Below are 18,748 nucleotides of genomic sequence, written 5' to 3'. Positions count from 1 at the left end.
GAGAGAGAGAAGAGAGAGAGAGAGAGAGAGAGAGAGAGAGAGAGAGAGAGAGAGAGAGAGAGAGAGAGAGAGAGAAAGGTGGTTGGGGGTGCAATGCAATGAGGAGAAACGTTAAGAGTTATTCAAGCTCAAAAGCCATGAGTCCAACTGCATCTCATCTCTGGTCTATCAAGCAATGTCGCCATCTGGTGGTTAATCAAGGGTAGTTGTTATCAACTACTGCTGGGTACTCCAGGCTTACTGGGATAGTTTTATTAAAAATGCTGAATCTTCAGGGGGAAATTTGGCTAATACCAAGACAGCTGTCAGAGTGACTGTCAGGGCTTTATTCAAAATGACCCTAGATAATCAAAAAAAAAAAAGATGACTTGGGCATAAGATGGGCAATTGAATGTTCTCAAGGTAATACCATAGAATGCAATGAAATTACAACACAAAGCACAATAAAGATAAGGACTTGACACAGACAACGAGGATAGATAATAAACAGATCAACAGAAATATGATCCCCTAGACACACACACACACACCCACACCCACACCCACACCCAGAGAGAGTTATCCTGCAGATCAGTTCAGATGAGTTATATCTTGATAGCATTTCTAGGAGATAAGATAAGACAGTGTTACTTGGATTTAAAATGGTGTAAAACACTCAGGACAGAGAGAGAGGGAGGGTCAGCAGAGATCATGTACAGGTTGAGATAAAGATTGCGGCATTATTATCTCTCTCAGTGTGTGTAAGGTTGTTCTGAGAAATTGAGTGAGAGAGTGTGTGCATCGGCATTGTCTGGTCAATGCAAAGAGAGGAGTGGGAGCTTGGGAAGTTGAGTCTTACTGCCACTCAGCCAGAGGTATTTCAGCAGAATTATTCTCAACCAAGAGTCACAAACAAGACCTTGGTGAGTCTTCTTTCCGACACTCTAAGACCTGTGTGTGAGCTGGACTGTGTGAGCTGGACTGTGTGAGCTAGGCTGTGCTGAGGGTATCGTCTCCTGAGTCCTGACCTGTGTATAGTGAAGCCCATAGCTATGCTGCTGAGGCTGGTTCTCCTGGGCGCGCTGGCCAGCACACCCTCTCTGGCAGCCCCACGCCAACGCTCCGTCTCTGGGTTGGAGGCTCAGCGAGGCGGGCCCCACACCAGGACCTCTAAGAACAAGGTGCTGCTCATCTCCTTCGACGGTTTCCGCTGGGACTACGACCGGGACGTGGACACCCCTAACCTGGACAGCATGGCCCTGGACGGGGTTAAAGCAGCCTACGTCACCCCTCCCTACCTCACCATCACCAGTCCCACACACTTCACCCTGCTCACAGGTAACACAACTGTTTAGTGGTGGCTAAAGATTTAATGATTGGAGCATTTGTGTAACTTTTAAGTTGTTAGTTTGCTGGAAAGTTTGACTATCAGTTTGCCTGACCTGGCAACCCTGGTAAACGAAGAAGTCACACTACCATGCTATTACTGTAAAGATAAACTATACTGTGATTGTGAATGCCTCAAGATCATAGCCTAGTCTCGTCCTTAAGAACAGCACATATCTAGGAAAAGTCATGAAAGGAGGGTCCTGAAATTTGATCGAGTGCAAAGAAGATTTTCCTTTACTCACAGGGGTCAAATAACCCCTCATGGCTGTTCTAGTGTTAAAGGACCAGTTTCTCCACATTCTGATCCCATGACTCCACTGTCGACCCACCAGGGCCCCCTTTATCTCTCCCCCGAGCACTCAAGCCCACATGAATGTCTTCTGTCTAACCTTGATTACATACACATCGCTCTGCATTGTGTTGATGAATAAATGCAATTATAGTTCTACAAAATGATTAATAACCGCAAGTGTAATTGTACAAAATGATTCGCCTTCCACAAGTTCAGTCCAGTGAAGGAGATGTTGTGGGAAGTTCATGCTCCTTAGCGCCCTCTGCAGGAAGCCAAGGCTGACTCCGTCAAAGTCCTTCTCCTGGTTTAGGCTGAGGAGGCCCGGAGGGGACCTTTGATGGACATTCCAGGGACGCTGCCTGTTTGGGTTGCTGGGGCTATGAGAGCTTTGGCCATGATCTTGTAGTCAACCGGGGGGAGGTTGATGGGGCGCCAGTTCCAGAGGTTCTCTTGAGGTCCCCTTTTCTTGTGGGATCGGCCTGACCTTCCAGACAGTGTGCACATATGTTAGGTGCATGAGGAGATCTCCCACACTGGAGCTTGCAGACGGGGGGGGGGCTGGGGGTGCTGAGCAATAGTGCTTCAGATAAAGCCGGTCCGGTGCTCAAAAGTGCTCAAGTTGCTGAAAAACCACTGGGACACTGTTGCTTCCCTCTGCTACAATATTACAGAAGTGTGCTGAATGATATGGACCATAATTGTCAATCCAGAATGTGGTAGCGATCAAGAGTATGCTTATTGCATTGGAGGGGTGCAATTGGGTTCATGCTTGCTACTGCCTCCTCTCCACAGGGCAGTATATCGAGAACCATGGGGTGATCCACAACATTTGGTTCAATACCACCACCCAGGAGAAGAAACAGTACTATATGACACAGTTTGTTGACTCCTACTGGGACAATGGCAGTCTGCCCATATGGATAACAGCACAGAGACAAGTGAGACTCTGACACACACACAAACACACACACACACACACACACTTTTAAGCTCCTTTTCTATGCTGTTCACATCTAGACAAAAACACTTTATTATAATACAGTTTAATAGCCCAAGCTCTGAGATGTGCATTGAGTAGGGTTATTTGATCATAAATAAATTCCTCATAACCTTGTTGCTTAGGGATAGGGACAGAGGATGATTTTGTTTTTCACACCTCCTTTCTCAGGGTCTGAAGGCAGGTTCCCTACACTTCCCCGGCACCGCGGCCACCTACAAAGGTGAGAGGGTGAGCGTCAACGAGGTGGAACCCCGTTTCTATGACCACTCCAATGAGACGGAGTGGAAGATGAAGGTAGACAAGGTGATTGGTGACTGGTTCGGCCAACAGGATCTGGACCTTGTGTCCCTGTACTTCGGGGAGCCAGACGGGGTGGGACACGAGCATGGGCCAGATTCTGCGGAACGGCGGGAGATGGTAAAACAGGTGGACCGCACCGTGGGATATCTCCGGGATACAGTTCAGAAGCACGGCCTTGACGACCGGCTCAACATCATCATCACTGCTGACCACGGAATGACCACTGTGCTCCGGAACGGCCTAGTTGATGAGATCATGCTATCCGAGATTCCTGGGTTTGACTTCCGGGATATACAATTCCACTTGGTGGACTACGGCCCTTCCGGAATGCTGCTGCCGAAAGAGGGGATGCTGGAGAAGGTGTACCTGGCCCTGAAAGGTGGTCACCCTCACCTGCATGTGTATAAGAAGGAGGACATGCCTGCGAGACTGCACTTTAGTAACCACCCTCGCATCCTTCCACTGGTTCTCTTCGCTGACCCTGGATACGTCATAAATGGGGTGAGTGTTCTGAGATAGACGACCTGGCTAGGTCTGTGCATCTTGCTGAAGCTGAGTCTGTTACAAACGTCCTGTTGCATTCAATACAAAACGTCAATGGATTACCTAGCAACGGCTAGATCCCTGCTGTATCAAATGGATTCCCCTCTATTCCTTCCTTCTCTCGTCCTTGTATCCTAATGTACAACACATACATAGCCCATTGCTCATACGCAAAGATAATGTCTCAATGTATTCAGGCAACACCAAAATTGTAATACAAAAATATTTGACCATGAAATCTTTATATTTGAACTGAAACCATCTAACACCTCCCCCCATATGTCCTTGTTGTCCTGGCAGTTCTTTCCATTTCAGTGGAATAAGGGAGAGCATGGCTTCGACAACCAGGAGATGGACATGAAGCCGTTCTTCAGGGCTGTGGGACCTGACTTCCAGAAGAACCTGCTAGTTGGGCCCTTCGAGACGGTCAACATTTACCCACTGATGTGCCATCTTCTGGGGATAGCTCCAGAGATCAACGACGGGTCCCTGGATAATACCAAGCACATGCTCATCCCCAAGACGGAAGTAGGCGAGCCAGAAGGTAAGTGTTGAATTGTTCACTTTTTTTGTGATCATTAAAAGTTCAGGACATTAAACTATTCAACATTCGATGACAAATAAATACATGAAATGCAAGCTTGACCAAGGACAAAACCATAAGAACACATAAGCTGTCTGGTTTCACCCCATTCCCAAGGTGAAACCAATGAAATATCACTATCACAACATATTGTGATGTTAGAACTTTGACTTCATAGAAAAAGCTTGTTATGTACTGTAGAACGTAATATTATCGTCTGTATCCAATAGGCTATGGTCAACAAGTTGCATGCTCTGCTGTTCACCCTAACATATTTAAATTGCTGATAACGTTGCTTGATAACAGACTCTGATTATAAAGATCCATATCTTGTTTCGTGCTTAGACAAGAGATTACAATCCAACAATGATCATCCTCATGATCATCTATCACTTCAGCAAACTGACTATATTGTGTCATCTTGTCATAAAGAGGGATAAAATATTCTTTTGGAATTACAAAAGGTTAAAGTTTGACTCTGTTGTTGCATGCTGTGTCATTGATACACACCCAAGATATAGATTAAAGGAGCTGGGCATAAGTTTGGTGGAAATCTGCCACCTCTAGCCACCGTGGTGAAATTCAGTTTGAACCTCCAAACAACAACATCCATAATAGAAAAATAAACCCCCAAAATGGACTTGCAGTGTCGGACATTAGCCGTTGTGTTTCTGTATGGTGCGCATGATTCAATGAGGCAGCCACCAGAGACGGAAAGGCGAAAATGGAGTCAACTTGATTGTTATTGCAGAGTACAAGCATCAACAACTCCATTTTAGAAAGCACTTTCGGGACTAAAACAGTGTTTGTAAATTCCACTAGAACCACTCCACTAGAACCCCCCCTGGGGGGTATTCCATGAACAAAATCCAGGTTTTTGATAATTCGCAATAATTTAATTCCGTTCCCCGAATGTGGCTGAAAGATATCGCTGTTAAGTTACCATGGCGACTTATGCCTCAGAACTAACCTGGTACCTACCAGGTTAAGTGTCAAGATTAAGTTAAATGCGTGTCAAAAATGTGTAACAAGCGGAAACAAAATCCCGAAAGACAGTTCCGTCAAGTGCCTTTTTGGAAACATTATGTACAACCAGTGGTGTAGTCTAGTTTTTTCTAGTGGGTATACTGTGATTTTGCCCTCCCAGTCAGAGCGACACCTGTCCCGTAGCGACACCCCATAAGCACCACCACACTCACTTATGCATACAGTATGCATCTACACCAGTGTTTGCTGCCTTGGGGGGGGGGGGGGGGGGTGGCATGGACTGTACTTGTCTTGTACATCAAGCTGCCTCACGCTACAGAAACAGGAGATAGGCTCCTTCCCTATGGGCCGTTAGGCTCCAGAACCATCGGTTTACAAGGCTACTTACTTCTGTGGTCTTGACTACCTGTCCACTTTCTCACCTGGTTCTTGCTCTCTCTCTCTCTGGTGTGCCGACACCATCCTGCTCTCTCTCCTTCTCTCCCTCCCTATCCTCCTCTCTCCCTCTTTTGCTGTCAACCAAAAGGCAAACATAACAACCAGAGTATTTATAATGTAATAAGAGGTATACATTGAATTCATATCAAATCATACATACTTCTAATTGAATATTGGGTTGCTGTGGGCAATAGAGTCAGATACTGTCTTTACTTACTCTCTCACCTGTAAGAAAATCGTATGTCCAACTACAAAAAAACAGAAATTTCCAATGAGTGAGGGTTTGTTCCAATACTTCAATCCACTGTCCATGTACTGTAAATATACCATTATGGTATTACCATAAAGCCCAATTCTAGCAGAAGAAGAAAGATTGTATATCTACTTTAAGTAAAATAATAAAGTGCCTCCAGTTAGCTCTTTAGCTGGCAAGTGTGCAGCAGACTAGCTCATCTAATCACCTCTGAGCTAGCTAGCTTGCTAGTTCTTTGACACTATTATTCACACCATGAAACTATAATCAGACACTTTCTAATCACAATAATAACGACTAATTTGAACCAACTTTCTCTGTCAGAACACAGTAATTATATTTGCTAACGTTTCAACTTGCTTACTTTCTTCTGCAGAGCTTTCACCCTGCAAAAACTCTCTCGCGTCGCACGCGCACACAAAACAAACCAAAAGCATTCTCCAGCGGCACGAAGCTGTGTGTGGAGGTCTGGCCCGCCCGCGAATTTGCGAAACCTAGGATGGTAAGGGGAGGCAGGGCAATACCGCTACCTGATTGGTTGGAGAAGCACTCCCTCATTGGCTGCCTCCCCCTACCAGCCTAGGTTTCGCAAATTCGCGGCCCGCCCACCCCAAGGCTCTGTAGGGGAAATACTGAGACTAGCATTCTGAACGACTGGTTATGCGATAACAAACATGTCAGAAAGTTCGAAGTAAGTGCTTCGTAACACAGACGGGGTGAATTTTATGAATGAAAGTGAAAGTTCTGTCACAAAACGCCGTTACGTATCCTCGCGCATTTTCTAGTGGGTATACGCAAATCCTTGTCCTTTCCTAGTGGGTATACGGCGTAGTCCTGCGTATCACGTAGACTACACCACTGTGTACAACCTTATTAGAGAGAGAGAGAGAGAGAGAGAGAGAGAGAGAGAGAGAGAGAGAGAGAGAGAGAGAGAGAGAGAGAGAGAGAGAGAGAGAGAGAGAGAGAGAGAGAGAGAGAGAGAGAGAGAGAGAGAGAGAGAGAGAGAGAGAGAGAGAGAGAGAGAGAGAGAGAGAGAGAGAGAGAGAGAAGAGAATATCGATCGATGGATAGATATATAGATCGATAGAAGGGTGTTTGGTGCAGGGGTTAAGGCAACCAGCTAGTAACCAGAAGGTTGCTGGTTCAATCCTTGCCTCAGGGGAGTGGTTGCTGTTTTTTGGGGGGCATTTAACAGATGCCGTCATGCAAATCGATTTACAATAAATACATCTGTCTAAGTAAGTGAATCTCCTATCCATCAGTAATCATAAGAAATACTAATCTATGCCAAATCCAGGGCCCAGTTACATAAGAACATCATTAGGCGACAAGTCAGAAAGGCTTCAAACACCATTGTAGTTAAGTAGTAGTAAATTAGCCTACACCATCATTTTAAACATACATTTTTAAGATTAGATTCAACTTGATTGTTATTGCAGAGTACAAGCATCAGACGACTCCATTTTAGAAAGCACTTTCGGGACTAAAACAGTGTTCGTAAATTGAATATTTCTTTCAAGTGATCTCAATCCCTGAACGTCACTGATTAAACATAGTCATTACAACAATTGGGAAGCTTTTAGAAATCATGAATGTTACATACTGGACCTTTAAGATGCACCACCATGATAGTAGATAGTTCATGGACTGAATGTCTGTCTGTTTTCCAGAGAGGGATGTCCAGTGGGATGTATTCATTGGCTTGTCGGCCACAGCTGGGTTTCTGGCACTGGTTTTTGTTGTCACCGTCACTCACGCCATGTACAAAAGGACCAGAAAGGACAGGAGGTAGAGTATGGTGCTGCCTAGTGTTCGTTCTCTCTCGTTCTCTCGTTCTCTCGTTCTCGTTCTCTCTCTCTCTCTCTCTCTCTCTCTCTCTCTCTCTCTCTCTCTCTCTCTCTCTCTCTCTCTCTCTCTCTCTCTCTCTCTCTCTCTCTCTCTCTCTCTCTCTCTCTCTCTCTCCTTTCAGTCTGTCTAATTTTGTATGATTTCATTTAGATTATTTTTGGTCAACACTGGCCATGTGGTCACTGATATTACTGACTAATATGAACTGCCCCCGTCTCTGTTCCAGGTCTTCGATGGAAAAACATGTGGATGAAAAAGAAGCCAACACGGCACAAACCTCCTTCTGAGAAACTGTGAACTTTGTGGAACTACATTAATTTAGCCGGGGTTCCGCTGTTCTCCGTAACCAAAATAATCTCCTCGGTCGAGTGGCAAATTGCAATGTCCATAATCATATAAAACTAAGCCTTTTGTTTTTTTAACTGAGATGGCAAATGCAAGATTATTCTTGTTGAATTTACAAGCAAATGTGAGATCACTGAGAACATTCTTTAAGTTTTCTTTCTTAGGTGTTGGCATGAGTCCAACTGCAACTCATTTTTGGGGGGGGGCATTTACCAGAAGCCTTAATGCAAATCGATTTACAATAAATACATCTGTCTAAGTAAGTGAATCTTCTATCCATCAGTAATCATAAGAAATACTAATCTATGCCAAATCGAGGGCCCAGTTACAATACTAGAAGAACATCATTAGGCGACAAGTCAGAAAGGCTTCAAACACCATTGTAGTTATGTCAGTTCTCGTAAATTAGCCTACACCATCATTTTAAACATACATTTTTAAGATTAGATTCAACTTGATTGTTATTGCAGAGTACAAGCATCAGACAACTCAATTTTAGAAAGCTATGAAGCGCTGTCGCCACCTAGTGGTTAGTCAAGGGTAGTTGTTATCCACTACCGCGGCATACTCCAAGCTTACTGCGATTGATATTACAAAATGCTAAATCGTCAGGGGAAATGTTTGCTAATACCAAGGCAGCTGTCAGAGTCTCTGTCAATCGGGGGTTTATTCAAAATGACCCTAATAATGACCCTATAATAAAATAAAATAAATGTTTGGGAATGAGTGGGGCAATTGAATGTTCTCAAGGCAAAAGCTAGGCAGTATAATTACAACACAAAGCACAATAAAGATAAGGACTTGAAGTTAGACATCCTGCCACAGATCAATAGAAATATGATCGCCCTCACACACACACACACACGCACGCACACACACACACACACACACACACACACACACACACACACACACACACACACACACACACACACACACACACACACACACACACACACACACAGTAGTTTTGATAGTATACTATTTTTTAGGAAATAATAGAAGACAGTGTAGCAATACATTACAACATGCCTGTCCTCCTCATTTCTCCATTCTCCAGCCTCCACTGACTTGGATGTATAACTATGTAAAACACCTGAGGTGTGATGAGAGGTACAGCCATCTACAACCAGACAGAGAGAGGGTGAGCAGACACAATAGACTGTGTGAAACCCTCAGGGTATTTGAACTTGAGGAGTGAGTTCACCATCTCAAGTCAATTACAGGTGAGGCTAGAGATAAAAAAGCATCTCATCTTATCACTCTTACAATGTGTGTAAGGTTGCTCTCTATCAAGAGATAAGTCACACTGATTAGTGTGTCTGAGTTAAGGGAATCAAGTAAACCGGTTTGTTATTTCTAGGGTTAGGGTTAGGGTCCAACTGGCCGGCTGGAGGGCTCAAGTCAGAAGTAGAGAGTTTCTTCTTTCTTTTGTGTGAGCTGGACTGTGTGAGCTGGACTGTGTGAGCTGGACTGTGTGAGCTGGACTGTGTGAGCTAGGCTGTGCTGAGGATATCGTCTCCCGACCTGTGTGTAGTGAAGCCCATAGCTATGCTGCTGAGGCTGGTTCTCCTGGGCGCGCTGGCCAGCACACCCTCTCTGGCAGCCCCACACCAACACTCCGTCTCTGGGTTGGAGGCTCAGCGAGGCGGGCCCCACACCAGGACCTCTAAGAACAAGGTGCTGCTCATCTCCTTCGACGGTTTCCGCTGGGACTACGACCGGGACGTGGACACCCCTAACCTGGACAGCATGGCCCTGGACGGGGTTAAAGCAGCCTACGTCACCCCTCCCTACCTCACCATCACCAGTCCCACACACTTCACCCTGCTCACAGGTAACACAACTGTTTATAGTGGTGGCGAAAGATTTAATGGCCGATGTCACTGACTGCCATTATACTAAAAGGTGGGCAACTTTTCCAGCCCAATGACCACTCAAAACCTTCCCATTTTTGCAACAAGAGAGAGTTGCCACATGTCTAAGTGTGTCTCATAATGACAATCTAAATACAACTGGTAAAATTGCTTTACCTTGTTCTCTGCATTTGTCCTTAGTTTTATTATAGTTCATGACCCCAAATGATTTATTCAGATAGTTAATAGGTAAGATTACCGGGTGTTACGTTAATTAACGGGATTAAATGGTGTAGGCTACACAATTAAAAATAAAAAGCCTAAAAAGGTTTCAACACGCGCGCACATTTTCACACACAACCTCGTTATCAAAGTCGTCCAGTTTGGCATGAAAAACGCGGACATGGCAACCCTGTCTACAGTCACAAACTATAAAGCTACGAATGAACAACCTACTACATACACCGGTGTCATTCAAAGAGGAAACCTAGCACAGACATACATCATAAAGTTGTATTCTTTTCTTCAACAAGATAGGAAGCCGCAGGTCGTAAAAAAATGGCAAGTTGGAGATCCATAGGACCCGCCTACGTGTGTTTTTGAGTGCATTCATTTCTCACCTCGGCTTTGGCTTTAACAACCTTGCTACACTCACCGTATGATTAAATATCAACATTAAATATCAATACAATAACATAGATATTACCCAACCCTATATCAGGCTTTAAAGCAACTGCCAGCAATGTAAGCCTGGCTATAGTTATGACAGCTGTTATCCTTGAAAGCAAATTGGCAACGACAAATGCAAGGATAAGACTGAGGAGCGTTATGTAACTAGCTACTTTGTCCTTATGTTATCAGACAATACACACTATTGACAAACTAATATAGTCACATGCAACAATATGTGAATAAGTCTACATATAGCCAGTATAACCAAAGCCTACCTGGGTGTCATTCATGGACACGTTCTTTTTCACAGCATCTTGGTTTCACAACGAGGACCTCAAAAGCGAATGTTCAGCCATGACACTGACACATAGTTTTCGTTACCAGTCGGGTGACCGTCCAGTAAAAAATAATAATATGCAGAGTGGGGTAGCTTACTTATTTCACCTGTTGTGTTTAATGGATGTGTCCGGGTTGTGTATAGCCTATAGCCCAGGCGTTGTAGTGTTCCTCCGCATTCAGTTTTCCTTTACCTCTACATTATCTGCATTATGTAGATGGCACAGTAGCTATTAAAACAGGGGTGGGGAACCTTTTTCCTGTCAAGGGCCATTTACATTTTTAGAACATCCTTCAAGGGCCATTGTTACGGCCTGGCTCTGGACCATAACAAAAAGGGACACACACACACCATGTATAATCAGAATAACAAGAATTTAATAGAACTAAGGTATGCCAAACTGAACAATAATCCAATGGGGTATGAGAATCAGTGTATCATTAGTGTAAGTGAGTGAATGCAGGAAAGTATGGCGAGGAGGGTGTTGTACGGTGTAATATAGAATAATGGTGCTGGAGGAGAGAGAGAGCGCTTGTGGACTGGAACGCCTTTTAAGCTGTAACCAGGACACCCAGTCAGCTGTCCCGAGTCCTCCTGATTAGGCTCCAGCCACGGCCACCGGGTAGCCTACCTGCTTGGTTAGGAAACAAACAGACTGTCTTGGTTACCACAGATTTATTATTAATTAAATAATTAATTAAATATAATTAATAATTAAAACATGATGACCTTACAGTCTTTTGTGTCCGCCTACTGAATTAAAACCTGAACCTGTGCTGAAAGATGTGTGCCATAATTGACATTCCAGAATGAAGTAGCAGTCAAGTGTAGCCTATGCTTATTGTAGGCTACTGGAGGGATGCAATGGGAAGCCTATTCCATGGTTTCATGCTTGCTACTGCCTCCACTCCACAGGGCGGTACATCGAGAACCATGGGGTGATCCACAACATTTGGTTCGACACCACCACCCAGGAGAAGAAACAGTACTATATGACACAGTTTGTTGATTCCTACTGGGACAATGGCAGTCTGCCCATATGGATAACAGCACAGAGACAAGTGAGACACACACACACACACACACACACACACACACACACACACACACACACATACCTCTTTCAGGCTATTTTTATACACCAGCTGTTCATAGCCCAAGCTCTGACAGGGAGAGGGTTACTTGAATATAACAACATGTCCCAGGTTATTTATCTAACTCAAGGATAACACACCTCCTTTCTCAGGGTCTGAAGGCAGGTTCCCTACACTTCCCCGGCACTGCGGCCACCTACAAAGGTGAGAGGGTGAGCGTCAACGAGGTGGAACCCCGTTTCTATGACCACTCCAATGAGACGGAGTGGAGGATGAACATAGACAAGGTGATTGGTGACTGGTTCGGCCAACAGGATCTGGACTTTGTATCCCTGTACTTCGGGGAGCCAGACCTGGTGGGACACGACTATGGGCCAGATTCTCCGGAACGGCGGGAGATGGTAAGACAAGTGGACCGCACCGTGGGATATCTCCGGGATACGGTTCAGAAGCACGGCCTTGACGATCGGCTCAACATCATCATCACTTCTGACCACGGAATGACCACTGTGCTCCGGAACGGCCTAGTTGATGAGATCGTTCTGTCCAAGATTCCTGGGTTTGACTTCCGGGATATACAATTTCAATTGGTGGACTACGGCCCTTCCGGAATGCTGCTTCCTAAAGAGGGGATGCTGGAGAAGGTGTACCAGGCCCTGAAAGGTGGTCACCCTCACCTGCATGTGTATAAGAAGGAGGACATGCCTGCGAGACTGCACTTTGGTAACCACCCTCGCATCCTTCCACTGGTTCTCTTCGCTGACCCTGGATACGTCATAAATGGGGTGAGTGTTCTGAGATAGACCCAGAGTGGACGTAGGACAGACCTATTAAATGACATAGCTAGACTAGATCCCAGCTTTATCAAATGGATTCCTCTCTATTATTTGCTTCTCTCTTCTTTGTATCCTAATGTACAACGATACAGACATAGCTCATTGCTCATATGCAAAGATAATGTCTAAATGCCATTAGGCAACATGACACCGAGATCCTAATACACAAAAAACACCATTCATCTCACTGAAATGTTTATATTTGAACTGAAACAATCAAACACGTCTAACCCCATGTCCTGACAGTTCCTCCCACTCCAGAAGAATAAGGGAGAGCATGGCTTCGACAACCAGGAGATGGACATGAAGCCGTTCTTCAGGGCTGTGGGACCTGACTTCCAGAAGAACCTGCTAGTGGGGCCCTTCGAGACGGTCCACGTGTACCCACTGATGTGCCATCTTCTTGGGTTAACCCCGGAGGTCAACGACGGGTCCCTGGATGCCACCAAGCAGATGCTCATTCCCAAGATGGACCTAGGTGACATTAATTGTTCACTTTTTCTTTTACAATTCACAATTCAACATTCAATGACAAAAAAACCTAGCTCGACCAAGGACAAAAACATAGGAATACATAAGCCGTCTAGCTTCACCTCAATGAAAGTTTAATGCCCTGCCTTTCCCCCTGGTACATTTAAATTGCTGATAACATATCTAGATTCTGATAACTGACTCAGACTCTGATAATACACATTGCAGTTTTGTGCTTCGACAAGAGATGACAATCTGACATAATGATCTTCATTGTATCACTTCAATAAACAGACTATATTGTATCATATTGTCATAAAGAGGGATAAAGAATTATTTTGGAGTTATTACAGGTTAAAGTTTGACTCTGTTGTTGCATGCTGTATGCATGTGTACATTGATACACACACCCAAGCTACACTATGATACAGTATGATTATAGTAGATAGTTCATGGACTGAATGTCTGTCTGTTTTCCAGAGAGGGATGTCGAGGGGGATGTCTTCATTGGCTTGTCAGCCATAGCTGGGTTTCTGGCACTGGTTTTTGTTGTCACCGTCACTCATGCCATGTACAAAAGGACCAAAAGGGACAAGAGGTAGAGTATAGTGCTGCCTAGTGTTCTCTCTCTCTCTCTCTCTCTCTCTCTCTCTCTCTCTCTCTCTCTCTCTCTCTCTCTCTCTCTCTCTCTCTGTGTCTCTCTCTCTCTCTCTCTCTCTCTCTCTCTCTCTCTCTCTCTCTCTCTCCTTTCAGTCTGTCTAATTTTGTATGATTTGATTTAATTATTTTTGGTCAACACTGGCCATGTGGTCACTGATATTACTGACTAATATGAACTGCCCCCGTCTCTGTTCCAGGTCTTCGATGACAAAACATGTGGATGAAAAAGAAGCCAAAATAGCACAAACCTCCCTCTGAGAAACTGTGAACTTTGTGGAATTACATACACGTTTGTTGGGCTGTTTCTTGGCCTGTGTAATTTGTTATGATTTAATTGAGATTATTTTTGGTCAGCACTTTATATTGGTCACTGACATTACTGACTAATAGTAAACTGCCCCCCTCTTTCTCTTTCTCTCTTTCTCTTTCTCTTTCTCTCTCTCTCTCTCTCTCTCTCTCTCTCTCTCTCTCTCTCTCTCTCTCAAACTGTGAACTTTGTAGAATGACATTTACAAACAATTATCTAGTGATGATAAACTTGGGGCAAATTTTATTTATAGTCTTACGTGATAGGCTATATTATTATCAAATGCTGAAATAATATTGCAATAAAGCGTAATACGTTTATCACTTTGTCATTGTTATTTTGTATCGCTCATGTATGGTCAAATGAAAACTTGTTACAAGTTCTGATAGATTATCACTTTATCCAGAGCCAAATATGCGGAATCTATCGACAAGTCCGTTATTAGAGTCTAGTAGTGGCTTTATCACATGAAATAAAGAAAATATAGTGAAAGTGACGTATTGGGGGCATGAAGAGAGCTACGGTGGCCGAACGAGGTAACTTCCACGTTTCGCTTTTCAAGCTCGGCTCGGAAAAAAAAAAAGAGGGGCTGCTGCGCTGTAGCCATGGAGGGGGTGACCGTAGGGCAGGTATTTGACGCGGAATGCATTCTGAACAAACGACCGAGAAAGGTATGAAACGTCGCCTCATAACAGAATTTGACAAACATTAGACCATTACAGTCGTTTTTACTCTGTAACACTCTCCTCTCTTTCAGGGCAAGTTTGAGTATTTGGTCAAGTGGAGAGGATGGTCGTCCAAGTGAGTAGCTAGCTGTTAGCAGAGCTCTGCCCAAACAATGACAACAATGTGCCTTCCCTTCCCTTTCCCTCTCCGATCGTCTCACCCTTACGATATGCACGATCATGGGCGAAACCCAGTTGCTCTGGGTATTTGATAGACTTTGCAGGATGCATGTGTACAAGCGAGACGATGGATCAGCCTGTTTTCGTCTCTTAGCCAGCTCAGCCTAGCAGCTGGCGCTATCGTGCCAATGTCGTGTCCATTAACGTTAGCAGCAATCACAATGTGTGGTGCAGCTTGGAACGCCCACTATTTTCACTCACTCTGAATGTTAATAGTTGTACAGTAAACTAGCTTAATGCACATGTAAATCAAAAGTGCCACTACCTTTTTAACCTAGCCAGTAAAAGGCACTTTTATCCCTGTTTATATTGTCACGATTATTACATTTTTAACAGTAATGACTGTCCATCCTAATTAGATTGACACATGTGTCTCACAATGTGTGTATTATTGCATGAGAAGTTAACCAGCTTTAAGTTCAATCCTTCCTTCATAGAACAAACTTGATGTAATGCCAAATGAGCAGTTTCTACCATTTTCTTCTAAACATTTCTGTGGGATTTTGTTTTCAGGCATAACAGTTGGGAGCCGGAGGACAACATTCTGGACCCGAGATTATTGGCAGCTTACCACAAGAGGTGTGTCCCTTAAATGACTCTATAGAAGTTCTCTTCACTATCGGGGTGCTTGAAATGTAGACAATGTATGTCTATGACTAAAATACAAATCCCTTGAAGCAATGATGTTATTACAACCCCTGCTGTCACGCAACACCCATTCAATGATGATCGATTGATCAGTGATTACTTAAAAGAAGGAATGAATCCTGTTCAGATGTACCAAGCACGGCCCGTGTCTAACTGCCATCATGTGTGCTTTCTCCAGAGAACAAGAGAGAGAGCTGCTGTTCCGCAAACGAGGGAAGAGGCCAAGGGGGCGCCCACGGAAAATCCTGGTAATCACACTGTTGATGCTATTCAGGACTCTAGCCCTAGTCCTACAAATGCACATTCGGTTGTTAATTTTATTATGCTTAAATCAACACTAACGTGGGTGTTAGATCTTTTGTTTTGATGAATTGAACATAATTACAGACATCAGGTTCCTGCAATTAACAACACATTCTTACTTGGAACAACAACAACAACAACAAATTGGCCGTAGCAGAAACAGATTGGCACTGACTCTGCTAGCAAAATGAACATTTAAGATACAGTATAACGACACAAGCCATTTAGTCCCTCCCTTACATACATAGAGCTCAGTGGATACTGGATAACATTTATCTTTCCATTTCGATAGGAACCAGCCACATCAGCCACAAAATCCAGCCACCCCTCGTCGTCCTCCTCCTCCGGCCTATCCTCCTCTCCTTCCTCCTCCGATGAAGAAGAAGATGATGATGATGATGATGACGACGACGATGATGATGAAGACCATGGCAAGAAGGCCAAACCTGGCCCTCGTCTTCGAGACCCACATCCCGTCCCTCAGAAGAGGGCCCAGATTGTGGTAGCCAAGCAGGAGCCCGTCCGGAAAAAGCGTGGAAGGAAGCCGCTACTCCCTGAGCTTAGGGCTTTAAGACAGGCAAAAAACAGGCCACCTCAGCTCCCGCCTCGCCACCAGGTCCTCAGGCCCCTTCGTGAACCCCCCAGGGAGCCCCCCAGAGAAGACCCCAGAGCTGGTGTGAAGAAGCCCCTACAGCCTGCCAGCTTCACCTACACAGGTCTGAACAGAGGCTCCAGAGATGAGGCAGCGCCCCAGGGCGCTGGAGGGACCTTCTCCCAGGCAGGGGCCTCCAAACCTGGACCCCTGAACTGCATCTGGTCCGGCCGCTCCATGTCTGCCTCCGCCTCCACCACCTCCTCCTCGTCTTCCTCCCTCAGCAGACCTCCTCACAGTAAGAACTCGTCTGATCTCAAACGCTCCATCTCCGATGCAGGCAGCAGTGGAAGAGGAGAAGGTCTCAAAATGGCTTCTCCCCTAAAACAAGGTGCGAATCCAGCATCACTTGGTCTCCACAGCTCCAAGCCTTCCAGTGGGTTCGGGGGAGCTCCAACAGCGTGTAGTCCAGCACAACGCTCTCCAAGTGGGCAGAGGAGACAGGAGGTCCCCGGGGGGCCTTCGGTGGTGGGTCAGCAACAGGGCGCCAACAGTGCTAAGCCGGCGTCTTCTCCCCCGCCCTCAGCCCGAGACCGAGCCAGCCAAGCCCTCAGCCTCCGAGCCCTCAACCTTCAGAGCATTAACAAACCAGCATCTGGCAACGGTCTCCAGGGAAACGGAACAGGGGGTGCCACAGCGGTAAGGTCAAGCCTGAGAAGCAGTGCCAGCCCTGTAGGGAAAGGAGCAGGGGGAAGCGTTAAAGAGATGCACGCGTCTGGGCAGAACCTGACGTCAGCGGGGGGACAGCGCTCTGGGAGTGCTTCTCTTCCGACAGGAGGGGTAGGGGAGCCGGGGAGAGCGAGAGAGGAGAGGGGAGAGAGAAGGAAGGTGATGCTGGCGGAGACAGAGAGAGAAAGTAAGGGAGCAGGGAGTGCAGGGAGAGGGAATGGAAGAGTGGAGAAGGGGGCAGCCCAGGGAGGTCTGTCCACTGCCAGCGGGGGTAGTAGCAGTGGGAGGCAGGAGAGGTTATCTACGGAGGAGAGGAAACAAGGACAGATTCCTAAAGAGTGCACCTCCGGGGAGCGGACTCTTAACGAGATGAGCACAGGAGACTCTGACGACACCAGCAGCAGCGAATCAGAACTCGACACCTCTCTCTATACCGGAAACGGGCCCAATCTGGCGGTTTCCATGGAAACGGAAATGGACGTGGACTGGAGGCCAGCGCGGAGCCTTCTAGAACACGTGTTTGTCACAGATGTCACCGCCAACTTTGTCACAGTAACTGTGAAAGAGTCGCCCACTAGCGTGGGGTTCTTCAATGTCCGGAATCACTAAAGCCGCACCCCTAGATACTGATCGAAGGACGGTTTTTGTGTTTTTCCCCACTGCTTAGGGAACAGTAAGCTGATCCTAGATCATTGCCCAAAGAAGGCAACTTCTACCTGCAGAGCTACGGTGCAGTAAGACATTGGCCCTGAGCCCCAGTGCCTTGACAACTCCTCCTTGGAGCTCTGATTGGATGGGTATCCGCCCTCCACTGTGTAAAGTCTATGAACCCTCCGCTGTTTATCATACCTGTCCAGCCTGTCCATATCTGTGAAGGGGAGTCAATGAGGGCATAGGGAGGGACATTGCACTCGGATGTTTTGGGTTTGGACAGTTATCAAAGAAGGAATTTTGCCGGAACTGTGGCATGGTGTAAAAAGAACTGTTGATTGGAGATATCGGTCAGTGATCGGTGGACTCTCACCCATATCCCATCTCTGTTTTTTCCCCTCTGTCTGTTCTCTTTGGACCAAAGGAGTCATGAATGTGAATTGTGTATTATTATAATTTTTTTAAAATCTGTTTTATTTTTTATTCTGTCAGTATTTGCCTTGCACTACTACATTACGTTACGTTAAGCTAAAGTATATCCGCCTCTTTAACCGTTCATCTCAAGCAGGCAACTTAACATTTTACTTCTCAGTGTTAAACCAGTGGTATAGTCAGTCATTGACCGTAAGAGAGTATTTGGTGATGAAAAATGTTTTAATTTATATTTGTACATAAAGTATGTTACTCCTGTTGACATGTATCTGTTGGCCTGTTGGCCTGTTGGCCTGTT

The 18,748-nt window shown here is 45.4% G+C and overlaps 3 protein-coding genes across 3 annotated transcripts; all 3 read left to right on the top strand.

Moving 5' to 3' along the window:
• Nucleotides 1-1,031: 1,031 nt before the first annotated feature.
• Nucleotides 1,032-7,556, top strand: LOC308167559 (ectonucleotide pyrophosphatase/phosphodiesterase family member 7-like; the record flags this gene model as incomplete). Its single annotated transcript, XM_080541976.1, has 5 exons — nucleotides 1,032-1,317; nucleotides 2,453-2,598; nucleotides 2,829-3,461; nucleotides 3,804-4,047; nucleotides 7,435-7,556. 5 exons carry the CDS (start codon nucleotides 1,032-1,034, stop codon nucleotides 7,554-7,556), a joined length of 1,431 nt encoding a protein of 476 aa, XP_080398102.1.
• A 1,952-nt stretch (nucleotides 7,557-9,508) lies between these two features.
• On the top strand, nucleotides 9,509-14,141 carry LOC308167809 (ectonucleotide pyrophosphatase/phosphodiesterase family member 7-like; the record flags this gene model as incomplete). The annotated part of the gene is made up of 6 exons (XM_080542287.1): nucleotides 9,509-9,794; nucleotides 11,738-11,883; nucleotides 12,069-12,701; nucleotides 12,999-13,230; nucleotides 13,704-13,821; nucleotides 14,081-14,141. The coding sequence occupies 6 exons, from the start codon at nucleotides 9,509-9,511 to the stop codon at nucleotides 14,139-14,141; spliced, it is 1,476 nt and encodes a 491-aa protein (XP_080398413.1).
• Nucleotides 14,142-14,795: 654 nt separating this feature from the next.
• LOC308167264 (chromobox protein homolog 2-like) lies at nucleotides 14,796-18,196 on the top strand (the record flags this gene model as incomplete). The annotated part of the gene is made up of 5 exons (XM_080541653.1): nucleotides 14,796-14,861; nucleotides 14,948-14,991; nucleotides 15,609-15,674; nucleotides 15,922-15,991; nucleotides 16,339-18,196. The coding sequence occupies 5 exons, from the start codon at nucleotides 14,796-14,798 to the stop codon at nucleotides 17,974-17,976; spliced, it is 1,884 nt and encodes a 627-aa protein (XP_080397779.1). The 3' UTR covers nucleotides 17,977-18,196.
• Between the last annotated feature and the right edge of the window lie 552 nt (nucleotides 18,197-18,748).

Source organism: Nansenia antarctica (assembly GCF_963989245.1).
Source record: "Nansenia antarctica genome assembly, chromosome: 11".
NCBI classification, from domain to species: Eukaryota; Metazoa; Chordata; class Actinopteri; order Argentiniformes; family Microstomatidae; genus Nansenia; species Nansenia antarctica.
This window is presented reverse-complemented; position numbering and strand designations above follow the sequence as displayed.